This window comes from Caretta caretta, chromosome 7, assembly GCF_965140235.1.
Source record: "Caretta caretta isolate rCarCar2 chromosome 7, rCarCar1.hap1, whole genome shotgun sequence".
NCBI lineage: Eukaryota > Metazoa > Chordata > Testudines > Cheloniidae > Caretta > Caretta caretta.
Genome location: NC_134212.1, coordinates 34,635,431 through 34,663,377, shown reverse-complemented (window position 1 = coordinate 34,663,377; position 27,947 = coordinate 34,635,431). Strand labels below are relative to the sequence as shown.

Below are 27,947 nucleotides of genomic sequence, written 5' to 3'. Positions count from 1 at the left end.
ATGTTAAACCACTTAAACGCAGCCAATTCTGGACGGAGACTGGCAGCCAACCAGCACGGAGAACTGCACCACAGTGGGAAGAGAAATTCACTGAGCAATCTCTTCCCATAATTGTACAGAAAGTGCCACAGAATCTCTAGGGCCAGCCTCCTCGCACCTTGTGAGGTCACTTCACCTGCACAAAGTGGTGGTAAAATACTATCCAATCCCAATGGAAGTATTTCACACCCACTTTGCACGGGTATGAACGACTGCACAAGGGGTAAAGCAATGTAGAATCAGGCCCTTAAGGACAGAACCTTGACCCTATCTGAGCATCCTTTTCACTACTCCAGTAGCACAAAGCAGCCTTAAAGTTGGCCTAATTGTGCAGCTGGGGGATCCCTAGGGGAAGGGGGTGTGCAGTGTGTTGAGCAGGATGTGACTGGAGTTTGCTGCATTCCAGCAATCCCCAGCTACTGCAACAGCCATTTGGGCCACTATAGGAAGACAGAGAAGCCTTCAGGGGTTGCTCTAGCTTATGCAAAAAGGCCAAAATGGGATCCCAGGGCCCTGGGAATCTGAGGAGTACAAAGGTGCCCACACAGACACCATTGCCCCTCCTGCCCCCCACAGGGTCATGCACCAAACCTAGCTTGGCCAGACCCAAACATCAGGGCCAGCATGTCTATGCAGGCCAGACGAGATCTTGATTTTTAAAAGGGACCTGTGTTTGTCCCCTTTTTCCTTCCTGATGATGTTTAAGAAGGCCTGAAATTATTTTATCATCATTTTCCCCCCATTTGCTTTTTACTGATTAATGCCAGTGATATTATGGGCCTAATCCTCAATTGGCATAAATGGGATTAGCTCCACTGACACTGTTTTACTCCTTCCGAGGATCTGGACCATCAAATCTCACCTTCCCTCAAAGAAGCAGACGATGAGAGTGGGGAGGGGGGGAGGGAAATCGCTCAAAATGTTCTTCTCCCAAGCATTTGTCAGGAGCTTGATTTAAATAAGTATCAAAAACCAAAGAGGCCTGATTCCCTGCTGGTTTACTCTAGTTTTACACGTGACAGGGTGAGGCTGAAATGGCATGACTGAAAGCATCAGCAAACAAATATTACGCCACTCTCTAGACAAATACATACCGACGTAGTTTTCAACATCACTGACGTAGAATGTAGGTGCGGGTACTGCTAAGCCCAAGCCATCCTTCTTCGGAACCAGGATAGGCTCTGTGAATCCATTTTCTTCCAAGTATTCTGTTGTTAGCTGGCTTCCGGTCACTTTGACCACCACATCTTCAGCACTAGAAACACAAACACAGTTACCGTGCTAAGATATTTCACATCCAAATTCAGCATCTTTTTGATTTCTTTACTGAAAGGATAAACACACAATTATATACAAGTCATTCTAAGCCATAAGATGCCAGTGATAACTTATCCCAAGTACCTCATGCTTTGTTTAATCAGGTAGCTTGATATTTTTGAAACAATCCAAAACAATGTCCTTGGCTTCTACTTCTATTGACGAAATGCTGGGATTTTCAAAAGAGCATATGGTAGTTAGGTGCCCAAATCCCATTGAAACTCAATGGAAACTGAACACCTAACTCCCTTAGGCACCTTTAATAGCGTAATGTGAATTTTGCTATTGGAAATTATAAACAATAGGAAAGAAGTCATGGTTCTACTGAAGTCAGTGTGTCAAATAAAACTGAATATGAATTTTGTATGCTGGATTTTATGACTGGCAGTTTAATACCTCATCCCATTATATATAAGTACATGTATTCAAAAACAGTCAAAAGCACATTCTTTCAACAGCAAGTACCTGTGTGTGTGTGTTTTTTATATATCTATCTATCTATCTCTGTCTCTCTCTCACACACACATTTACTTGTTTTGTTTATCCAACAATTCTAATTTACAACTTTTCTCTGATAAATTTAGTAGACAAATTCTTCTTTCAGTTCCAGGCGAGGGTATAATTCTGCCCAGTAATTGTAGTCAGCTATTCACTGGTCACAAAAGGTAAGACTTTGCATGTTGCGACTAAAATTATTACATTTCTTTTCTTATTAATGGCATGATATGGAAAGTTCCCAAGTACCCCAAAATCCCACTGTCTTGAATGAGAGTTGTAAGTGCTCAGGGCAAAAACCTGGATCTATAAGAAGAGGAGCCCAAACCAGGAATATTAATAAATCTTGAAGTCTTTTGGAAATTAATTCATAACAGCTAGAAATTGGAAGCCTGGATCTCCACTCCTAGCACTTTGTGTAGTCATTCACACCTTTGCAAGCAGTGTGTTAAATGCATAGCATTTTACACCAACGTTGAATAGATTTAAGTGACTATACAAGGCTCAAGGTACTGAAGAATCAGGCCTCTTTGTGACTAGATAGCTAACTGCATTCCACTGAACTCTATTCAGGTTCACATTTGATTGCAACACTCCAATTATATGCATGAGACTGAAATCATGAATCAATTTATTGCAAAATATGTGAAGCATGATTAAATATTCCGGAATAAATTCATCTGCCTAAACTACTGAAAACATCAAAGATAACACTTTGTGTTAATGAACCAATTTCAAAGGGTGTGGAGAACAGTTATCAGTGCAAAATGCAGACACATCAACAGTGTTAAATATTCCAAATTAAAGAAGCCAACATTCAAAATGTTATGTAACGTTAAAGAAAAATTATTCACTTAAACTCTTTAAAACTCATAGTCAAACACTGAAGTCTTACAGTAATTAACAAACACTGATACAATGCAACGGTTTTACCAAATATAGATAAGCTAAACTCAGAAGTTTCAGAAATCCAACCTCTGGAGCTTCTCACTACTAAAACATTTTAACAAACATTTTCAAAGGCACGATCGCTGTGAAAATGATTAATGATTCCATGACTACAAGTCCCCATATAGTAACAGTCCTCTAGGAAAAGCTCTAACAAATGCTATTTTCTCCTCTGAGTCTACCTAGGCATATGGGGAAATTAGTTACTTGGACAAGTATGAAGTTTCTTTAAGCTCGTGAAGATATTTTTAATAGTGCACTACTGTGTATACCGAGAGATCTATTCTCCCATACACAGTGGGCACACAGGCACCAACAGCCATAACACAAATTCATACTTGCACCAAGGGGGTGATAATAGACCCTTCAGTACAACTCCAGAAACACTTAAGACTAATGTTGGACTGCCCTCTTCTGTGTTAGTTCTGAACTGCAGCTGCCTGAGTTAGTAACAGCTGAAGCAGATATACAAACACTCATACTGCCATGGTGAAGTGAACAGGAGGACTTGTGGCACCTTAGAGACTAACCAATTTATTTGAGCATGAGCTTTCGTGAGCTACAGCTCACTTCATCGGATGCATACCGTAGCTGTAGCTCACGAAAGCTTATGCTCAAATAGATTGGTTAGACTCTAAGGTGCCACAAGTACTCCTTTTCTTTTTGCGAATACAGACTAACACGGCTGCTACTCCGAAACCTGTAGCTTCTCAGTGTGTCAGTGCATAAGATACAACTACGGCATAGTCCTGACTGGAGTTCTTTGCTGAAAGGTGGGTTTGTTTTGAATAAAGGCAAGCGGTTAGGAAAGTCCCTTTCTTTGTCGCTCTAATCCAGACACGCGTAATGGGATTCCGAAGTTCAAATGATGCAGCTGTTTGAGTACCAGGATCTGGGGCTTTTTGTGCATGGGTGAGTAGATTTTGAGATCAAGCTCTATTGAGGATAGCTTAGTGCCAGTTGGAAGTAGGAGAAAGTGCACTCAGTGTCAGATGGGTGAATTTCTGAATGACGTTCTGGAATTCTTAACTGTCCCCAGGATTCATGAACCCAATTGAAAGCCTCACACTGGAGAAAGTGAGAAGTTTATTGATAGATTCTTTAGCCAAATGACCATGCCAACTGTCCAGAGGAGGGGACGCTTGGAGAACAAGAGGACTAGATACAAATAGGAAAAAGATGAAGACAGTGGTAACCACTCTAAGGGGCCAGGCTGTTTCTGGAGCCTTATAACGAGTTCCAAACACTGTGTAAATTAGTGGAAGATGATCGAGAGGTAAACTGAATAATTCCTATTGGGAATATTTCAGATACTCAGTGTACAGACGGGTAAGGGCTCTGGAAGAGGATTTTTTCAGAAACCACACATATAAAAGCCAGCATTCTGATGATAACAGATCCATATGGTATGTTGCCAGGCATGTGTTTATGTAGCAGATATTACTTCCTTGGTAGATACAGTTTAAGCCAGGGCTAGTAAGGACAGTGCTTTTCTGCACCTAGGTGCCATTAAGGTGCAAAGAGTGAGCCTTGAGAATCTGATCTAAGGACCAAAGTAGTTGTGCAGGAGGTCAGACTAGACAATCATAATGGTCCGTTCTGACCTTAAAGTCTATGAATCTAGTAAGTCAAGGAGCAGATCCCCAGAGATGGCCTTCTGAGAAATTAAGTGCTCTTAGTCCTAGATGGATATCTGGTGCCTCAAGATGCAGAAGAGGTGGTATTAGCTCATGGAGGGTTTTATGCTTTAAGGAACAAGGATATCTCTTGAGGTAAAAGATACTTAGCTAAAGATGAGCTCCACCTAAACTCTATGCAATCTGTGAACTTGAAGAGGAGCTATTTAACTAGGAACAAGAAGCAAAGGGTGGAGCCATTAAATTACAGGAGAGTGTTAAATGGAATGAGCCAAATTCACCTGTCACTGGTGTAAACAGGTGCAGATCCCATAAAAGGTCCTCTGACAAATTCATTGGTGATGCAAGTTACACTGTGAGTGTAAATGGGACATAAAAGGAGTATAAGAGACATAAGTTGTGCAACTTGCACCAGTTTGGGAATGCAAAATTAAGGTAATCTACACATGTTAAGGAGGTGCAAATGGGAGAGATGTAGCAGGAACAGTAACTAACAGGAAACTGCCAGATAAAGTATGGGTTGGATGCTTCATATTCTTCTTCTTTTAAATTCTCCTGTCACTTTTCTGCTATACATTCTCTGCCACTCAGCATAGAAATTACATTCAGGTTATTCAGCCAGTGAATGCCCAGCTGGTTCACATTACATTGGTTTATCACTTAAACCCTTATGCTTGCATCACAGCCCAGGAACACCCCACACGTAACTCGCATGTCTAAGTCACCAACGAATTTGGTCCCGTAAGAGTCCACAGAAGCTCACAGATAGGAAGGAGCTCAATGAAAGGAGCTCTGAATCCACCAGAGCAGTTGGCAGCTGTTATTCAGAAACAGAGACCTTGTCAACTAGGTTGAGGCACCTGAAAATTGTGGGATTTACATGTTTTCATTTTAATGCTACTTTGGTATTAATAATGTAGGAGCTGAATCCCAGTCAGCCATGATAAGCCAGTCACAATATGTATTACTGAGCCCTGGTGGAATAATCTCTTACCCCCCTTTCCCCTGAATACCCCACTGAGTGCCAAAATATGGGTCCAAGCATCTCAAATGCATCATTTATCTCTCCCTGCTACCAGCCCTGCCTCCAAACTGATCTCCAAATTCTAGAGCGGCTCCGCCCAAATAGCCAACCTCACTGCCTGACGTGATATTTTGATGTGTACTTTGGGACCAGCAGGCTGATTTTAAATGTAATTTTTTTTTAAGTGTTTTAGTGGTTTTGTTTAATATATTGAATTTAAGGCCCTTGGCAGATACTGATTTGTTGTTTGTGGGGGAGGCGAAGAAATCGGTAAAGACACAAAATAAAAGTGTAAAATCAAGCTGACAAAGTTAACTTTCTTTAGGCCTGGAACACAGGAAATGAAATGAGCACATTGTCACAAGGCAGAGTTCCATTTTTGTCCCACTTTCTTTTTTGGCTCTCCCCTCCCTATTTCCTCTGATCTCAGTCGGTCCTTGGATTCCTTGACCACAAGGTTTATGGCTTTCGGTGCATTTCAGTAACACAATTTCACCTCAGCTTTGTGCTATGACACAGGCAAGAGGTTTCAACTTAAAAATTAAAAAAAAGCCCCTTTGTGAGTTTGAGAGATCTGGACAGTTAGTGTGGGTTTTGGTCTGTGAACGTCTGCAGGTTTCAACTGCACCAACTATTTTCATTATTAAGTCAGTCTTAAAATAGCAAAGGGCCCAAATGTTTTTTGTTTTACTAACATCACAATTGTAAATGGCTGAGGGATAAATCCTGTGATGAACTGTTTGCAAACTCCTCCTTGGAACCTCTGCTTCAGCACTGGGGATTCTCTTTTGTGCACAATCCATCTTGAGCAGAAAATGGTGAAAACAAACTGAGGGCCAAATTTACAGAAGCTGCAGAATGACTCAAAGCCAAGAAAGATGCAAATGCAAGACCTACAACTGTATGCGAACCTCCCTGATTTGGGGGCACACACATGAATGCACATGAACATGGACCAGGTGAAAGTCAGACTCTTGATTTGAATAAATCAGTGCCAGATCCCTCAAGCTGTTGATCACCTCCTTTTAAGGTGTCAAGTGCCTTCACCTCCCACTGGAGTGACTGGCAGTTGAAGAGATCCAGCAAAAATCACCCCCCCCAAAAAAAAGTTTGAGAAGGAATTTGTCAATCTGCTCCAGCTAAGCAGTTTAAATGTGGCCACTTGATATTTTAAATCTGTTGAATATTCTATTGTGTTTCACCTAGTAATTGCAAGAACCACTTTGGTTAAATTCTGTGGCCTGTGTTAAGCAGGAGGTCAGACTAGATTATCATAATGGTCATTTCTGGCCTTAAAATCTATTAATATAGCTGCAAGATTTGGTAAACATAGTTTTAAGTGGCCAGTCCAAAAACGGCTAAGCTGAAAACCAAAGAGTTCAAAGGTCTAAAATCATACAAGTAAAATTGTTAAGCATTAAGTTAAGTGAAAAATACACCTATACACAATGTTCACAAAAGAGAAGCTTTAGCAAATAAATTTGCAGCTGATTCCCCATAGAGTAATGATTTGGGGGCAGATATTTTAAATTAAGGCAATCTTCTCCATGAATTATAGAACTTTTGTATTTACCGAGTACACTCTACCTGCCTCCAAACATGATTGTGAAATAGTCTCAATTGTTACTTAGATCCACTTATAAGAACCAGAAAAAATAACCATTCTGATGAATAGAGGTACAGAGTTACAAAATAAATGTGTAAAATGCCCACTATCAATACCCCAAACAAGTTTTTGTTACTGTAGCAACTAAGGATGTGGCTACTTTTCTGATCAAGCTGAGATAAACTTCAGAAAAGTCTGCACTATGCTTGAGCACGGAACGTAATTCATCAGGTTTCTCACCTAAGTATTACTGTGTGGCAATGTCGTAGGGCGTGACGCTCCAGCATGCATGCTTGCAGCCTGTCATGGCCCTGAAGGCTCGTTGCACTCAGCGATTAGTTCACACCAGATTAGTTCAACCACTCTTTGTGGGGTCTGATTTATTCATTCCTTCTACAGAGAGCAACTAACTTATTTAGCTGCTCAAGTCCATGCCCTCTCTGGGTCCATGCAAGAGTCTCGTTCAATTACCTCCCCTGTTCATGAGGTCCCAGCCCTCGTCCCAGAGCTGGGCTGTACTTTGGACAAACCCTGTGTCCCTCTCCTTAAGACAGGAGCCTCCTAGCAATTCCTCCTTGGAGCTGGAGTTGTACTTTAGGCCAACTGTAGAGCCTTAGGCAGCTGCTCTTCCACCTGGCCCTCTTCCCAGTCAGCCCTTCCACCCTCAGGCAAGGAGAGTTCAGCAGGCAGAACTTCCTCCGTAGCTGTTTTCTCCCTGATAACTCAGGACCCTGGAGGAGCCTTCTTACTCCCTGCCGTATCCACAGGCGTCTGCCCTGCTATGAAGGAGGCAGCATTTATGCTGGCCCTTCTCCCAGCTCATTCTTTATTGGCTGGGTGAGAGTGGAGCCCCCACCCCTCTCTCTGCAAGGCTCCAGTCCTTAAAGATATAGTAACAGGATTCCTTCTAGATGCTACTTCTTCCCAGGACCCCTTCAGCGCCCGTTTTACAGGTGTTAGTAGGGAACAGGACCCAGCTAACTGGGGAAAGCACCTGTTTTAATAGTGCTGCACCAATGTAACTGAGAGGAGACTTCGAGCCATTACACGTAATGACAATCACTAAAGACTTAAAGTCTGTGAAATTAGCTTAAAACTAGGTCTTTACATGGCAAACGTTCACATGGGGAATTCTCTTTCATTCACTCCTCTCCCTATGCTGTATATAAACTAAGCAAACAACATTCACCACAGTTCCTCCTCCACTTGAGCACAAATTATAATTGGCCACGTGCATCACAGTAATCGCACTTTTACCTACATAGCTGAATAACCTACCTTGGAAAAGTTCGACTTCGAAGTTCCTTTATGAAGACTTGACTCCCATTCTGTACGGGTTTGACCTCTGTTGACTGCCCGGTATCGTGTTTATGCCAATTTCTTTTCTTTTTCACTGAAAGAGAGTGAATTGGACAGCACCATATGCTAAGTAGGGGGTCTTTATTAAGACATTCTGTGAGAGAAAGTTCTTAGTAGTACTTTCTATGCAAGCCAAGAAAAGAGAAGCCCACTATGCAGCACTGTTAATTTTAACATTGTGTTCTGATCCACCATTAGACAATTACACTGTAGCCTGAAGATCTATTACATACTGAACCATGTTCGTTTGTAACATAAGGAAAACCAGACGGATAATTGCTGAGCTCTACGGCTATCACAAGCATTAAGCAAATGCAGGCTCCGGATAACATTTTGTACTTGCCAGACTACACACTTAATCTTTATTGTAAACCTCCCAGAAAATCTTCTCTTCTGCTCTCTCAATTTGTAGCATAGATCATTATGAACATGCTCTTTCTTTGCCACACCTTTCCTAGGGCCTGAGCCAAAGTCAGTGGAAGTCTTGTCATTGAATTCAAGTGGCTTTGGATCAGGCCCTAAATACAAAATACCTCATTCTGGCAAGAAAATCTAGTATCCATGTTCAGTATAAAAAGACACAAGTGCACATCCAATCCAGTTTTTGGAGCGCCTTTCATTACCATGCTTCAAAATGCAAGCCAGACTCATACTATGTTGATGGGGCAGAGCAGAATGCCCTTGGCTCATGCTCTTAATGAATCACAGACATTTAGGCAAGCTGATCAGGGAAATGGGATCAGCTGAAATATGCACAGTCAAATCAAGTCACATATCAACTTGCTTCTGACTTTTCTTTTCAACAGTCACTTAACACTGGCCAAGAAGAACCATTCCAGTTTTTACCAATTATCAGCATTAAATCTCTCAGCTGCTCCTGCTTTTAGACTGACATGGGGTGTTTATTGCGGTAGGAAATTACTGACATCAGAAATGCAGTCTCCCCTTATTTTAACCTTTCTGCCCTCAGAGTTTTCACTTTCTTTTTGTACCCTGGGTTCATATTGTACCTAAAGGTGGGCAAGCTGGTTAGGATAAAATATGAAACCTGAGACTCCACAAAACCTCAAAGCAAACCCAAACTTTTCTTATGTTCAAACTAGTTTTGTGGAAGAAAGCCACCTACTTCTATCACCATGACTGGACATGTGCCCTTCCACAGCCCTCCCCCTCCCCCCACACTTACTCTTTGACTACCAAAGGAGCTGGGAGGCCCAAACTATAACATCCTGAGACCTGGAAAAGTCACCTCTGTAGGGTGGCCAGGACTTTGGAAGTAGAGACATCTACCAAAGAATCCTTCCCAGGTTTTTACAACACACGCTGGTTTTATTAGTTCCATGCTGCTTTCCAGCCTAGCTGGATATAGTCATTAAAGCTGCTAGTTCTTTATCTTAATGGCCCTCAGGCTTAGTGTATTAGTTCAATACTCCCAGTAACATAGGAATCAACCTCAATATGTACACCACTCCCTCCCTCCCACTTTCCCTTCCCACGACCCCCACCCATCTCCCCACATCCTGGTTCTGTTCCATATCAACTGGCCCAGCTAACCAGGCAGGTCATTAAAAGGATTCTATCATACCCCTTCTTTTATTTTTCCTCAAAATTGCCTACATATCTAGACAAAGTCAAGAAGCTGTAGATTATAATAAATACTCGTTGCAACTCTTTTCAATCAGCACACTCAAATAACATTGCAATTTAGGGCGATATTTTCACAAAGGGCATTTTTCCTATTGAAAAATCTATAGATTCCTAATTCCCATTTGAAATCTCCCTCTTAGAGGCTGCATCATGTAGTACAGCATTCTATCAGGGATTACACAACCAGTATCAGCCAATTTCTTTACTACATGTTTGTAGAATGCGTACCACAGTGAGGAATATTTGATTTGGGCCTCTGGGAACAACTACAGCAGAAATGTAATATATAATTTAAAATGATAAACAACTCCCAGAGCTGGCCAAAAAAAAATGCAGAGTTGTGGGGGGTTTTAGCAAAGAATGCAGAAATATTTTTGCAAAACTTGTCCATCAAAATTTTGAATTTACTAAAAATTTCCATAACACTAAAAGTTGGCTGGCAAAAGCTTTTTTTTTTTTTTTTTGAGAAAACTTTGTGAAAAAAATTGTCATGAAGATATCAGATTTTTCAACCAGCTCTAATAACTATATTCTCCAACTTCTGTCTCAAGCTGAATATACCACATGAATTCAGATGTATACTTAAACGTACATAAATGTATTTAGAACCAAAGGACATCTATAAGCTCGTTTTGTTATCTTTTAATTGACACTATTTCAAACATTTGAGCCTGATTCCCCTTTTATTTATATCACTGTAACTTCATTGATTTCAATGGAATTTCTCCTGATTTTCACGGGTGTGAAGGAAATCAGGCCAAATGTTTTCCCTGGTGTTATGAAAATGAACTAAGTTTATCTAAATAGAGCACTTAAATTTAAATAACATCAGAAATGTATTTGTGAACATGTATATTTTTTTTCTCCAAACAGAAGTATCGCCAAATTTCATTAAATCAAAATGACTTTAAATGTCACAAGCAATTTTCGGAAATAGTAGTCACCAAGTGACATTGCTAAAGAGGATAATGTAAGAAAAGGAAAATGATTTTTAAATTTGACATCTGGAGAGCATACATCATGGAACGCATTCACCAGAAGTATAAATATATTTAAAATCCATGCAAGTTACATAACAGAGACAATTAGTGAATATGTGCTTCTCTTTGCGAGCCTTGCAATAATTAATTCTTGGCAGTGAAATATCATATCTGGAAAAACACCTACTCATTTAATACAAAATTGATACTGCAAAATAACCCAGCTAGTTTACACATATATTGTAACCACTGTTCCCTCTAAGCTGTGCGCACACACACAGATGCTAAACCCCGCGCACATGGCAAAACACCGTGCGCACAAAAATTTGCACAGAAGCATAACAATTTGCAGAGAAGAATTTTTTTGCACACACGGCCTGTCAAAAATTAGAGGGAACATTGATTGTAACAGTTAACCACAAATGAAATTCATAATCTCATACAAGTCCGGGAACACGCTGCACACAACTGTATGACAGAATAACTTAACATAGGGCCTGTTCCTGCTTCCACTTCAAGACTGGTCCCTAATTTTTCCAGTCTGTTGCAGTTACACACACCACATGAAATGGTGGAAGGATCACACGCTGACATTTCATTTTTGCAGCGTGACTTATACCCCTTTTATTTTATGGCTATAAGAACCTACATAATTGGGTTTTTTTTTAAATGGTCTTGAAAATTGCTGTTCATTTTGAGAACCTATAAACATACAGATCAAGCAAATCAGTTTGTGATATTCCAGCAATAAACTAAGATTTCAGTACTAACGTTGCAGGTCTTTACACTATTCCACTCTAATGACTGATTTTGTGATGTCATGATACGGTATCTTAGATAAAACAGTGAAAAACACCCTCATTGCGTTGTTGTTGTATTATGACACTCTACTTCTGCCACAGCTGCAACCACATATGTTTACAAGACTGTTGCAGTCGCAGTGTTTTTGATACAGCACCTTTATATCTACCATATTGTGCAATACTGACTGTGGGAGACATTTTGCCAAAGGCAGATTTTGTTAAGGAATGGAAAGCCAAGAATTAGAAGTTAGCTGTTATTTCAGCTCTACTTGTCATAATTGGTATATTACTCTTGTATATCTTCTTACTGAAGCAGCCAGTGGTTGAATTCTAAGATTACACACCCATGTTTTCTTATGTAATTAAAATTTAATTCCTGACTACAAACTTATGCTTCTTCTGTCTGATTTTTTTTCCACATTGAAGACTAGGTGTCTTCCGTCATTCATAATTTACAGCCAAATGGAAGCAAGAAAAGCATCAAATAGATTTTAACATAACCCAAGAATTTCACTCGGAATCTAGAAAAATCATGCTTTATCTCCCACATTGAGGCAATGATTGACTCTGCGAATCTTCAGTCATACCACTTCTTTTCCAGACAAGCCATTTTATTGCTAAATGATTCATTCTGAGGATGACTTGTAGTTATTTGTTTGACCTATTCCTGATGTATGTATGTCACTACAAATTTGAAAAATAGGCAGGGTGATGCTTTCAAACCCACCTAGAGGAAAATTAGGGTAATATTTTTCCTCTACGTGGTCTTAATTGTTTGTTTCATAACAGCGACAATCTCTGCCAATTGGTAGCATATTTATAATAAAATGCTTTTAAATTAAGCATTTAGTTTTTCACAATGATTGGGGAAAGGATATTCTTGTATAGTAAACAGAATTCTTTAATTCATTTGATCAAAGCAAAAACACCCTGCAGTTCTTTATTAGGTAAAACCCGCACTCACATCAGCAATCTTTTCATACAGGTGGGAGTTTTGCCTGAGAAAGAACCAGCTCCCCCAATGTACCCTAAAATTTTAACCCAAATTGCCATTTAACCCACATGTGCATGCCAGACATAATACAATGTTTTTTATTCTTGTTATCAGACGACAAAAGCCATAGTATAATTACTATAAGTGACTGCATCAGATCTATCTACCTATCCAGGAACTATTACAGCCTGTACCTAAGTGCCTCATTAATGGATTTTATCCTCAACACCTCGGTGAGGTAGGGAAGTGTTATCTTCATTTTACAGATGTGGGACTGAGCACAGGGTAGATGGAATGATTTGCCCTAGATTACATACAATGACTGGGCTAGGCTAAGCAAGGAAATGAATTCACATCTCCCTAGTCCCAGTCCAAGTGCCCCATCTTTGTTACCCTTACTGTGTTTTGAATCCCACTGTAGCAGGACTGCCATATATAAAAGTAAGAAACACACTTAAATTAAAATATATCTTTTTATAACCAAAAATTGAGAAACTAGCCATTGCTTAAACTTGAGATGGCACAGGAATCAAGCATGTATACTTACAAGTAGACTTTCCATGGGTTTTCTCACAGTTTGGACAATGATAGATATCAATATCTGGTGCCTCCTCTTCTTCTACGCCAACACAACTGGAATATTAAAAAAAAAATAGACCATCCTCAGTCTGGCTCTAAAGGTGCAAATACACAAAGTGATCAAAAATTTTACTTTGCAATTAATATGCAGCCATGTTAATCATTAAGGGTATATCAAGGAAAAATGTGATGAACCCCTTTTGTTTGCATAATGTCAGGTCAAATGCCACTGCAGCCTACACGACTGGGTGAGTGCTGAAAGAGGTGTCTCCCAGACACTTGTGTGCCAGTTCAATATGGGCCTCCCTTACAGAGTGGTAGAGACTCTGACTAAAATTTCTTTGCTCCATTCACAAAGACCACTTTAGCTGGCTGGGACAAAATAATATTCCCATCTACACACAGTTCTGGAAATTCAATCCACCCCAAAGGCAATAAACAAAACACAAACCCTTTTGCAAAATACCTACGGACAGTTGTTAGACAGTATGGCAATGCTGGCAAGTGATAGGGACACAATAATATACAACATGCACAACATAAGTAGATTCCATCTCTGTTACAATGTCATGAAGAAGAGAAGGAAAGGGTGACACACAAAGCTCACTGCACTTTTGGCTGCCAAAATAGGTTGTATTGTGGCAGCTGCTCGGAACACCCACTGAGATTATTTTGGATGTCACAACATATGTAACAATACAGTGCAGCCTGCGGGCACGCTGTGTGAATGCAATTCAATGGCAAACCAGAGCACTAGGAGGAAAACAAAAGTACATTACAAAGGAATGAAGTACCCGAGATAAGAAGTTGTTGTACAGTCAAAGTGGAGAGCAGCCAGACAAATAATCAAACTCCACAAGGAGCAAAGGCAAACAGGATTTTTTTCATGCTTGTTCTGCCTAAAACAGCCCAGACTATGTAAGGCAAATCTGAAGCACAGAAAAGAGAACTTCAGTCCTCCATGAATCAGGCTGGAATCCTAAGGATACAGCCCCCCATTCCTTCTTCCACAGAAGCTGCGCTCAGGACCCAAGGCTGGGGGAGAGAAAAAGGTAGATCTATACCATCTTTGCCTTGATCCCCTGGGCTGCCAGGGACTAGTTCAGGCCCCAACATAAATTAGACAATCTCAGGATTGCTCTAACGTACACTAGTTACAACAGCTTCAAAGGGCTGTTACGCTAGCCAGGGATTGCCAGAGTGCCCTAACTGTAACCCTTCTGCGGGGTATGTCCCCTATGCCAGAGGAAGGAGGATGGGCTAGATCCAGGAAACTCCTCAGCTGTAGAGCTCCAGCGTGCAAAGGGGACATATTGTGGGTCAGAATCTGATCCACAATCTTTAACTGACTATTGGTAAAGCTGAGTGCATTCCCCCACTATAAAAATGAGTGAACTTCACTTTCACAGAGACAGGCAATAGGGGTTTGTCACAGCGCCACTTCTGCCAATAAAATTATGCTCTCCCAAGTCACTCAACTACAGCAGTACCAGCATGGGCCATCTCCTTGTAATATCTGGGGAAGGTGGAGAGTTTTACTAAAACATGGATGGAGAAATATTTGACTCCTGAAATGCACTAAAGCCCTGACCACACTAGTGTTTGCAAAAGTGTGCCTGAAACCATTTTTGAAACCCAGTTTAACACAACTCGCATCTATATCTAACATGATTACAAACCCTGTGACCACCACATTAAAAACATCCACACCAATAGCATGGCTTCCTCTAGTATGGTTATTGACTACCATCTCAAAAAACACTGTCCCAATTTCTGCCAGAAATCTTCTTGACTGTTTTTCAACATTTGCACTAACAAAATGTGACTCGCTATGTGGACAGTACCCCAGGCTCATTCGGAGTTGAACTGTATATGTTCATCTAAGCCCTGCAACCAAAATAATACAAAACATGCTTTTCTCCTGAAAGAACCCTAAATAATGTGAATGCTAAAAGTTATAATAGTGTAAGGGAGAGGAGAAGTGGATCCGTGCAAAACAAGTTCTACCACATTAACCCATTTTTTTGAAGGTCCAGTCGCTGAGTTGTATTGCTAGCATTATCTGGTCGGTATGGCGATAAAAATTTTTTGACTCCTGTGTAAAAATATAGATATGGCTGTAGCTGTTGGCATTGCTCTAATGCTTCAACAAATACAAAAGAAACTCTCTCTCTAAATTGTTCACTTGGAAAAAATTAAGGACAGGAAAATTATCACAACAATCCAGGTCATTAGGGTCAAGGATTTTACAAAAAAAAAACGAGGAGTCCCTGTGGCACTTTGGAGACTAACAGATTTATTTGGGCAGGCAGAAAAATGCCAGATTAGCCATCAGAGAATTTAAACAAACCTCATAAATGAGCATAAGTAAAACAAAATTGTAGGATTCATATCTCCAAGAAGCTGCATCAGCTGCTTATGCCACTGCTTTCAACTTGTCAAGCTTAGTAAAGGTATGGATTAGGCTCTAAAGTGGTGCTTTGAAAAGTCTATATTTAGCTACGTTAAGCAGCCCAGAACAGGGGAAGCTACTTACCTTGCTTTATGAAGAGGTATGAAAAGCTACTAATAATGAGGCTAAGGCTTGAGGGCTTGAGTGTATGGAGGGACCTGTTGCTCTTATGGCAACAAAAGTTATTTAAGGAGAATCAAATAGGAAAATAAGAATAATGTACAGCAAACAGGATCAGGCTTCACTCTCACACTGACCCTAGATAAACAGGGTATCTGATGACCTTTCAGTCATGTTGCCTCACAAAGGGGCTAATCAGTTCAACTGATTCACCTACAGTTAGGGTGACCAGACAGCAAGTGTGAAAAATCAGCAGGGGGTGGGGAGGTAATAGGCGCCTATATAAGACAAAGCCCTGAATTTTGGGACATGTAGTCATCCTACATAGGGGTATGGTTTCTGCACAAGGTGTGCATATTTATATTTACTAAGGCTCAGACTCTGCCACATTCATCCAAGAGTAGTTCCACTAATGAGTAAGAGGGCAGAATCTGGCCCTAAAGTCCCAGAGTGCCTTGCTGCAATGATTCAGACAACCTTTATCCAAACTCTGGACTACTTTCGGAGCCCCTTCCTCTCACTGAATAGTGCCTTACTCCACAAATAATCCTATTGACATCAACGGAATTATTCATGGGGGAAGGTACTATTCCATATGAACAAAGCCTTCCATTCAAGACATGTAGACACCACCACTCCCTAAAACCTCGTCTACACTATAGAAGGTTAGTTAAAAACGGTTCCCTCCAGTGCTGCCAGCAATTCAGCTGCACTGACTTACCCCCTGTAACCTCATTTTGGCTAAAGAACTTGACTGTAGGGATGGGAAACCCATGTAGATTTCAAAAAGTTTTGCAAAATTAATATGGGTTCATTAACTGCTTTCCCTTTTAACACCTTATTTTTCTCAAGAGCCATGTCATTCTTTAAAAAAAGTGTTTTTCTAGCTAAAAGAAACCCTCTGCTCTGTAGAAGAGTCCCCCTAAAATGTGGATGGCATGAGTGCCTGCTGTGCACTGTATTTATTTTTTCATGAGCATCTTTTCTTTACCCCTCTGAGTCTTTTTGCACAGTCTCTTTGTATTTGTTTGTCATGCTTCTCCCCCTCCCCCCTCCCACCCTCAACTCTCTTAAGAGGAAAACACATTTCGCAGTGCTTGGGTCAAACATTTGACACCACACATACAGCGATCAAGTGGGTTCAAAGTTAAACAAAGTGAGATCAGATGTAACAAGTGTGGTATGGTAGCAGACTACAGCCAAAGGCCATGCTATAGTGATTTCCACATCAGTCTATTGCTATGGAACCTGGACATGATAGCACCAACACAAAGAACAGTGGCACCCTTGACCTATTATGCATATGAAGAGATGCAAACAAATCATACATGAGAGGTTCTGCAAAGCAACTGCAAATCCGGCACTGAAACAATAGTTATAAAAACGCAGCCAATGCTGAAAACAGCACAGGGAACTGGAATCCTAGCCAATATCCTGGGATCGCAGCAGCTGCCAGCCTCCTCACTGTCTGTTCCCCACTTCCAGAGGCTATGACTGCAAGGGGGCCACAAGCTGGCTTCTCCTTACTCTGTGCAGTTCCGCTCCTTTAACTGCTTGGGAAGCTTGCAGCTGAAGTCCAGGAGCTGGTTTTCAGAAAGGATTCAGGGAGGGCGCAGACAGCAGAGTAGCCTCACAAGAAGGTAGATGAGAGTAAGAGAGCAGAGCACTGCTGTTTCCCAGGTTTGGGGAGGGAAGGAAGGGACAAAGCAGCCTCTGAGGTGCTGTTCCTTTAAGGGAACAAGAAGCAACAGAGGGTGCAACAGCAGGAGGTGGAGCTGGGAAGCAGCACTCTGGGCAACAGCAGATTTATTTGACTCATTTGGGTTAGTGGTCTGAGAATCAGTTTTTAAAAGCCTATAGACACTATGGAACAATATGTTCACTTCTCAGCAGGATTCTCTCAACTCCCAAATCACACACAGAGTACCATGCAGATTACCCTTCTGAAAGAGGCCTTTACAAGTGTGGTACTGTTTGCAATGCAAGGACACCTAGGGTCCACCTAATTATCACACACAGAGCCACTTGTGTGTGCAATTAGGCACCTACTACAATTGTGCACACAAACACCATGAGTGCATGCCCTAATAAGGTATTGGTAGATTCCCCAGGCAGTCCCCATTTCTCTGGCTTATGAGCTGTCCCTTGCTACATTTTTGACATAGTGACAATTATGAAGATTTGCAGGACTGGGCATGTCCTCCTTTTGGAAGGCACCAGGTTCCCCAGGCAAATGCAGAGAGAGTGAACTTTTAATTGGTGAAGGATCAAGAGGAGGGAAATAAATGCTCCTGCGATGTCCTGAAAAAGAACCTCATTCATTATGACATTGATATTAACATGTGAGATGCTACAGCAGTAAACATGTCAGTTGGGGACCAAGGAAACATCTGGTGCAGAAAGTTATGATGATGCAAGGCATGCTAGTCAGGCAACAAGACAACAGGGTTCTTCCCAAGCAGAGAGAGAGAATCTTATAAATTCAGCTAAAAATGCTATTCCATTTTCTTGCCCAACTTGTAGAAAAGCCTGCAAAGATGGAAAAGGACATTAACCATCTATGTGTCCAAAACAGTTTCTTGTTAAACCAGTCTCCTTTAGCATGAAGGACAACCAGACTGGGGTGATTTTAATCAAGGCAATTTAAATAAGTGACTTAAATCACTTGATTTAAAAATATATGTTTAAAGTTTTAAACCATATTGGCACCTTGTAAAACTTGTTTGAAATTTGTGCTACTGCATCTTTCAATTAAAATTTAAATGATGTTATAGGCAGGGTATCTTATTTGAATTGTACAAAACTGCTGTAGTCAAAAAATAAAACCAAGAAAATTAAGGCCCTGATCCTGCAACCATTTAAGCAGGTACATAACATGCTTAAAGTTAAGCAGATGCAGAAGTGTTGCAGGATCATGGGCTGAAATTGTATTTTAATTAAAAATTTCTCTCTTAATGGTACAAAATCTTAGTCACCTCAAAACAAAATTGCTTCAGTGTTAACAACAAAAAGTTATTAGACTTTCAACGCACTAACAAAACTATTGTGAACTTTTTTATACAGACCCAAATTTTTCAAAAATATTAGCCGAAAGTTAGGCTTCTAAACCCATATTTAGGCACCTACGCATGGGATTTTCAAAAGCACTTAAGTGATTTAGAAGCACAAATCCCATTGACTTCAAACTGCAACCCCATCAGAAGAGTATAGTCTAGCCAAAGCATTTCAGCTTTCCTGACTCGAGGAAGCTCAATGTACTGGAAGGTGATGCTGGTTGCAAATATAGCGTGAGTGATTTGCTTGTCAATTTTTTGAGTTTGTGGTGTTTGCACAAGCTGTGGACAGGTCTTTTTCAGCATGGTAGCATTTTAAATGTGAAACTTAATAAAAAAACCTATGTAAAATCTTATATTGTACTAGAATTCAGAAATATAGACACAAGTAAAAAATGTTAGCAATTTTAGCAACATAAATAAAAAGTCTGAATTTAAAAAATATTTAAATAAAAAACCCTGATTTTTTTAAACAAATTCATATTATTATTCACCCTTAGGACAATTCTTGGTAACAAAACCTGCAAAGCTACATTACATTTTAGAGCTTTTAGCACAGAAGCGGGGCCTTTAAAGTAGTCTTATTACCTCACCCCCATTCTAATAAAGCAATCTAGTAAAGAAATAGTGCGACTTCTTAGGACGCTCACAGCTCACTTTTGAACCGGATATATTACAGTTGCCTCAGAACACACTTACATGTGTCATTTTCACCTGTTCACTTTCAGATGTGATCAGTCTCTTCTGATAAGTATTCTATTACACTCTAGTATTCCCTGGTACCAATATTTGTCAAATAGTTTATTTGACAATTTGGGGGGGATTTTTTGTCACGTATATTATTTAACTAGCTCTATAAGATGATCAGGCAGTATTCACTGCATCACTTGTTGAATAAAGTGTTCACGATTTTTTAATTTGACTAGCACAAGATGTATAAATCAATACAAGCCTCCTGGGTCTGTATTCTGCTAATTTAATTAAAAACTTATTTTTAACTCTTTTCTGCTTTACCAAAATAGGACAAAAGGCCTAGAGACTTTTAGCGCTGCCCTAGAGCAGGCACTTCACTCTTGTATTTCACAGAACTCAAAAAATTTGTGTGTCTTGTTCTCACACTGAATCAGCTCCCACCCCCAAGTAGTAACACTGAGGGTGCTCCAGCCTCAGACCTTGGGAATAACCCAGCACGACACTGGTGGGTAGTAACACAATAATACTTTGCAGTTCAATAGCAGCTTTCATCCAAGATTTCAGAGTTGCTCTACGAACATCAATCAATCCTCACAGCCACATCCTGGTTAGGTATGTATTACCCTCAGCTTATGGACAGGGAAACTGAGACACAAAGACGCAACAGTACAAAGCAAGGCCCCACTTCTGCCATCAACGTTAATAAAAATCAGTGACAAAGGCGCAAGTGTGCGCTCATGGAGTCTGGATTCCCAGAAAACCCAGGAGATGGAAAGGTGGTGGTGTCAGACAACGTTCCAGCTTACTTTTTTTTTCTTTTTAAACTGCGTGTGGAACAAATGACTGCCAGAGTCAAGTTTAAAACCTCTGAATGCAGCTTTTCCCACCCTCAGCCCTCCCCCTCATCCTCTCTCAGACTCACCCCCTTAGCTCCATTCGACCTTTCCTCTCCCATTCACTGACTCCCTCTCCAGCATCATTCTGGATTTCTCCTTCAAACTCTTCATTCATCCTCCACTCACTTCCTCTCCCTCTTTCAGTGCCCCATTCCCTCTCTCTGCCCTACTCTTACCTTGGGGGAGCTAGGGAGGGCACCTAGAGGTGTATTTGCCCAGAGTCAGCAGATTGAGACCCATTTTCCCATCTGCTGCAGCAGGAGGCACTGTTCTCAAGCCTGGCTAGTTTATATGGTAGTGAAGGCAGCACACATGGGTAGGCTGCTCAGGGCCTGGTGCTGGCTCCCTAGCAGCGGGAGGGCTACGGGGCCATTCTGAGCAGCAGAGACTGAGCCCTGTGTGATGCATGCCTGAGAGATGAGGACACAGCTTCTCACCACATGGTTTAGAAAAGTGATAGCAAAACAGACACGTGTGGTATTTTTATTCCTAGTAAAGGTGGTGATCCATAATTCACCTGAACTCCCCTCCTATCTAATAACAACACAGGATCTAAAGGCACAATGTCCCTGCAAGACATTTATCATTTACTGGGCAACAGTGTTCTTCCTTTCGCATGTAGCTAATGTGAAAGGTAGGATACTCTTGCCAACAAAGGTAGGGCTTTGTTGGAACACCACACCTATCCCAATTTCAGAAGCCTCCACCTGAGCTATAATAAGAGTGGAGAGAAATCAGGATTTCTCAGAAGTAGAAAGAATCATGATTTATCCTCCCATGGTTTATGGTTATCCAGCACTGCCACATCTACTTGATCAAACTTTTATTACTCTTTTTGATCAGATCTGACACTGTATGCAATTTCAGCAAAACTGAAGCATTTACTTGAATGCCTAGTCAGCCTAGGGAAAGCTCTAACTTGCTCAGATGCAGAACTTTTTCAGCAAGGGCTTGCTTTTTAATCCAGTTTACCAGACAGGTTGACACACTGATTCTCACGTGACCAAATGATGACATCTGCAAGTGCTTTAACCATATGTCAAATACCATAACGGAGGCAAGTGATGTTATAGAATGGAAAGAAGAATGAGGATGGGAGAATAGAAAATCCAAACTATGGCCCAATTCAGCAGACTATTTAAGCACATGTTAATTTTAAGTGCATAAGCAAGCCCATTGACTTAACTGCTTTGCTGAATCAGGCCTAAATAAGAGCGAACTCTGAATATACCAAGTAATCAATATTCCATTTAATTGGAAGGGGTATACACCTTACAGATGAGCCAGTGTAGGGAGAAAATACATTTGGAGGTACAGATTTCAGCAACTCCCTCATTTCAAAACAAACTCTATCCCCTGAATCCACCTATCAATGTTTGTGCTAGACAGCTGCTTCAACGACCTGCTAGAACAAAGCCATGTAAAGCACATAAAATCTGTAATATCCAAGTCTCCTACGTGCTAATCAAAAACAAAACTGACAGGCAGGATTTCCAAGAGAGTTAGCATATTAGGTTCAATGTCCAGGTGCCCTCTACAGTCTGATATTTTTAAGATTCTAATGCCATTGCCATCTGCTGCTTCGTCTTTTTGCACCAAGTGCTGAACTCTGACCATGCACTCCCCGTCCCTTGCACCTGACAGGGCAGCAGTCCTTGGACTGGTTTGGTGAACGTTCCGGGGAGAACAGAATGCATCCAGGGTCACCCTGATATCCTGTTACTTTCAATGGACCATCAATGGGATCATGGCAGCACATCAGCAAACCCAGAGAACCCGGACCAGGAGATGTGGAGATAAAAATAAACTATTTCATAGTACTGAGTACGGGATTAGGAGCCAGGAGTTTCTACCCTGTTTTACAGCAACTCCCCCGCGTGGTCCCAAGCAAATTACTTAACCTCTTTGACTCAGCTTCCCCATCAACAAAACAATGGTACTTGCCTGCCTGCCTCAAAGGGCACTGTGCAGATTAATTCATTAATATGTGTGTAGGGCTTTGAGGAGAAGCTCTAGGTAAATGCTCAGTGGTGCAATTGAATAGTGCTTTTTTAATTGCTTTTCTTTAGTGTGTGGGCTCCATTGTTTGGAATACTCTTGTAGGAGTTTGTAAATAAAACATTTTGTCCTTTTCTATTGCACAAATCCTCAGATTTTCAGAAGATTTCCAGCAGCTGCATGATCTGGCCCTTGGTTCATGTAGGGACAGAGCCTCCTTCATTGCTCATTGGACCCATCAAATGATGTCAGCATCACTCTGTGTTAACCAGGTATATGTTACTGTATAGCCAGCAGAGAGAGAAGCAAACGTTGCTTTTTTAATAGCTGTTTATTTTCTGTAGTCTCAGCAATAATAGCAACTTTAAAACATACATACTCAGTATTTAGAACTCGGAGGATTTCCCCCAAATCAGATTATAAGATCTTTCAGGCAGTTCATTTTCTGTTTTAAAAACTTTGACTATGCCTCTTTGAGCTGAGGATTTTATAATATAGTAAAGGGGCTGGAGGGGAAAACAGCACAATGTATAACTAACGTGGATTATTTGTTGCTATGCAGTGTCTAAGGGAGTATTAAGTATTAAGGCGTATCAACCTCAGACCAGGTCTGCGCTGTGGACATTTCCAGAAAAATTCCCACCAGTGTATAGAGTGATCCAGGTGAGCCAGTGTTAGCACAACCAGGAAGCATGATGGAGACAGGGCTCTGGCAGCCAGACCTGCTTTTACCTCCATTTTAGTTAAACCTGCTGAAAGCAAGTCTAAGCAAAATGGTGGTTAAAAGCATGTCCCATCTACCTTGCTGGCATATTTCCTACACAAGGAATATGTTTTTGAGCTAAACAGCCATGGTCCAAATCCTGGGAGGTACCAAGCACCATTAAAGTCACTGAAGTCAATGGGAATTGTAGGTGTACCGTTAAAAAGTACTCCTTGTCTCTAGCACACGCTCTAAAAGGTAGGCACGTATTGTTTGCGTAAAGAGGCACAACGTTATTGCTACTGCAGTTTGCTCCTGGTAAATACAGGTGTGTGTTACAAAACATATTCAGAAAGTAAAGCTAGTCAGAATGCAGCAGCCTGCTTGGTAAATGGAGCATCGCAGCGTGAGAACATTCAAGTGGTGCTTTGTAAGCTGCACTGGCTGCCTGCAGGTTTCCGAGTGGAATTTAAGGTGCTGGCGTTGACCTACCAAGCCCTCAACAGCCTGGGACTTACTCATGGGAGAGACCACCTCTCTCCCTGTGACATACAACCAAAGCTGATTGAGCAGGGGGGAGCTTTTCCTTTGGCATATGCTCCCCCTTCTGTTGACTCTTCAAGCACCCTGTAAGACTCATTTTGGAGGGAGCCGTTGGGGAAGGAAATGCTGGCCATGGGGGAATGTTTAACAGAGGTGGGGGAATAGGGATATTGATTCATTTTTATTTTATCTGCACTGTGATTCACTGGGGATTTTGAGTGGTAGCCGTGTTAGTCTGTCTCAGCAAAAACAACGAAGAGTACTTGTGGCACCTTAGAGACTAACAAATTTATTTGGGCATAAGCTTTCGTGGGCTAAAACCCACTTCATCAGCTGCATGGAGTGGAAAATACAGTAGGAAGATATATATATATACAGAGTACATCATGTATACATATACTATATATATAAATATATCTTCCTACTGTATTTTCCACTCCATGCAGCTGATGAAGTGGGTTTTAGCCCACGAAAGCTTATGCCCAAATAAATTTGCTAGTCTCTAAGGTGCCACAAGTACTCCTGGTTGTTTTTACTGGGGATTTTGTTATGCATTACAGGGTTGCTGCCATCTTTCTTTTATGTTTGCAACTGTGCTTTAAGCTGACTGTCAGAGATGCCTAAAGTATAAGATAACTTCCCCTTTTCATTTTAGAAAAGTAACTTACCAAAAAGCCATAACACAGTTCTGTACAGAAATGGAAGCTGGCGTGAATGACAGTGAGGAGCTGCTTGCGCGGCTTCTTCCTAGACATATTCCTTTTAGCCAGTTGTACAAGTTGTCCTATCTTGGATATACTTTATTCTTTGGATGACTGTACCACCTTTTTTAAAAAAAAACTTGCTCATAATTGTGGCATGTGACAGAGAATTAGCCCTTTGGGAGGCAGCATGATTCACTTGACCTCTATAAAACTATTTGTGAGACTAGGTGAAATCAGGACCTTCCTGAAAAACAAATGTTACAACCAAGTTAAGCTATTTGAAGAATTATTTTAAAATTGCAAAATGGGATCTAACAAATCACATTATCTAAACTGATCTATCTGTGGCATTGGTACAGACCCCATAAACTACAGTATGCAGGCACTAAAATACACTCTGTATCTATCCGTGTATCCTGAATAAAGACATACCAAGGAAGATCTAAATATTAAGCTTCTGAGACCCAGTGATCTGAAATGCCAAACAGCTTGAAAGAACACCCAGCTGCTCTTACTGATTTTCTAAAAATGATAACCCACGAGAAGCAATGTCTACAGCAAAAATCACAATAATAATTTTGAAAAACATGGGTTGAGTGTTTCTCAGCAGGAGCGATACAAGCCACGAGGAGAGTTAAAATAACAGCGGATACAGGATCAAAACACTGACGCCAACAAGCCCTTGAATTTCATGTTTTATGTAGTCAACGTCTATGTTGTTCAAACCGGAATCATAAAACCAGCTAAAAAAAAAGTCCACCGCTTCCAGCTTATAAAGGTCCACAGCAAATAAAGTCAAAAATAAAGCGCACGTTTCAAACCGGGCCCAGCCCCTTCTTCCCAAGGGGTCTGTCTCCCCTCTTCTAATTCAAGGACTCTTCTACTCAACCTATGAACGCAGCTTTCAGCCCTTTCCTATCTCTCCCCTCAGCCCCTCCTGGACTCCTTTGGGTTGCTCCCTGCTCCTTCCCAGGCCTCCCTGACCAGGAGTCTTTCCCTGCTCTTGCTCTCAGCAGGACTTCCCAGACCTTCCTACCTGGATTCTGCCACTGGCTCACAGTGTCCAAGTGGCCGTCCAGACCCAAGCCCTCCGGTCAAAGGTCTCCACAGGACCCACCTGCTCTCTGAAGCAGCTTCCTTTTCCTGCTTCCTTCTGGCTCTTCACAGAGACCAGCTGACCTGCATTAGGCCTCATGGAGAGGTTGTTAATGAGGCACAGTTGGGCTGGACCTGTTCCCTCTCAAACTGCCAAGTCTACCCTGTGACAGGCCCTAAGTGACTTAGGAGCCTAATGTCTTGTCTACACATTTAGTTCTCGGTCAGCAGGGGTGTGACTCTACCCACACGAGCCTGCTGGATGGCCCCTGCTGACGCGTCTGTGCTTTGATCTAGTCCTTTTTGAAAGAGGGCTTCAGAAGTGACTTAGGCTCAATATGCCATAAGTGACTTAGATTCTTCTGAATCGTCTGTTTGCTGGATGGGAATTTAAAATGCTTTATGTTTTCCACTACGTATATTTTTTGCCTCTGAAAAGAAGATATTAGAATAAAAACATCCTCTCTTCCCCCCTCCCCCAGGAAAGCTGAAAATGGGCGATAAACATACATGGAAGATGGTTCAGTGACAGTTTTCTCTCCAAGTTAAATGAAAAAGAGTAAAATTTTCAAAAGCATGAAAATGATTTAGGAACCTACTTCCCATCTTCAGCAGCTCATGGGAACTTAGCAGCCTAAATCCCATTGACATAAACTCAATATTATCCTCTCAATATTCTTGTTATCTATATAAATATCCAAAAGCTGTTTGATTCTTGACATCAATGCCATCCTGTGGCAACGAGTCACACAGGCTAATTGCAACACTGTGCAAAAAGTGTTTCCTTTGATCGGTTTTGAATTTGCCACCATTCAATTTCAAAGAACACTCCCTTGTTCTTGTGTTATGAGACAGGGAGAAAATTCCAGTTTATAAAGACATCTTTATTAGGTTTTTCTTTTTACAATGTATTGTATTGTTTCCATCTAATATAAGCTCCCCTGCAAAAGGCCGTTTGTGGCATAAATGTTCTCACAGGAGACTCAGTGATGGAGCTCTCTGCTTAAGGTTGTGCAAAGAGACAATCCTAACCCTTCTAGCTGTTTTGTAAAGCCAAGGTGCTGTACAGGTCAGGCCCCTTTAACGTAGTAGCTTCCATCCCTCCTATTATGTCTTTTGGAATGGAGTGAAATGAAAAGGACTTACCGTATATACTCGTTCATAAGCTGAATTTTTTTAGTGAAAAAGGGAAACATCAGAGAAGGGGGTCGGCTTATGAACGGGTATAGAGAGGGAGAGGTGAGACAAAGCCCCTCGCCCCAACAGAGGGGGCAAGGAGAGGCAGCACAGCCAGCAGAGCTAAAAGGGAAGAGGCAGGGCCAGAGTCTCTCCTCTTCTAGCCAGGTTGCTCTCCCCCCAGCCTCCGAAGCAGCTGCAGCTCTGGGGCTGGCAAGCTGCAGTTGTGCCACCTGGCCTTGCGAAGCACGCTGCGGCCGTGCCGCTCAGCCCCGCCCGCTGGAACATGCTGCGGCCACGCCACCTGCTCTGGCCTGGCCAGAGACATCCTCCCCTGGCCCGCCCCAGCTAAGGTGGGAAGGGATGGGATGGGGAGAGTGTGGGGGTCCCAGGCTAGGGGTGGGGTCATGTGGAGGGGTGGTCACAGGGGTTACTCCCCTGACTCCCAGCTTCTCCCCCCTCCCCCCCCCGGCAAATTTCCCCAACAGTTACTGTCCCAGCCAATCAGGGTAAGCAGCTGGCGGGCCAGGACACTTTGTTTACTTAGATTTACCTCTGTGCCTGCGGACACTCGAAGTAAACAAACCATCTCGGCCTGCCAGCTGCTTATCCTGATGGCCCGGGAGCCAAAGTTTGCCGACTCCGGAATTATAGGGTCGGCTTATGAATCGGTCATAAAAATTTTCCATTTTTACTTACCCATCTTGGGTGGGTCGGCTTATAAACGAACCGGCTTATGGTCAAGTATATACGGTACTCTGATCCTAATGAAGAGCTTAGTTGGTAAATTTCCTAATGTCTTATCAGCAGAAGTTTCTCAGGCCCTGATACTACAAATCTCTCCTTATGGATGCTGTTCCATGGATTAGGCACTACTCCCATGAGTAAAGATTACTAATGTAATTCATAGTTTACAGACTAGGGGCCTTGATACTTAATAAAGCATAGCACTGGTTTGCTTTAATTTTTCATTTTTGAATGAACAATTAGTAATTTAACGTATGAGCCGGATTCTGGCTCCTGTGCTCGCCCCTTTGGGCTGCTCCAATGGCACAAAGGGACTGGAAAATTGCCCTAACTGGGGAA

The 27,947-nt window shown here is 41.6% G+C and overlaps 1 protein-coding gene across 1 annotated transcript in view; it reads right to left on the bottom strand.

Moving 5' to 3' along the window:
• Positions 1-27,947, bottom strand: part of PHF2 (PHD finger protein 2) — a 142,603-nt gene that overhangs the window by 56,306 nt on the left and 58,350 nt on the right. Inside the window, exons 2-4 of the mRNA XM_048858016.2 lie at positions 13,397-13,482; positions 8,345-8,459; positions 1,134-1,294 (exon numbers count right to left, since the gene is read on the bottom strand). Coding sequence (XP_048713973.1) covers positions 1,134-1,294; positions 8,345-8,459; positions 13,397-13,482 — 362 coding nt within the window. The remainder of the gene's footprint in view (positions 1-1,133; positions 1,295-8,344; positions 8,460-13,396; positions 13,483-27,947) is intronic.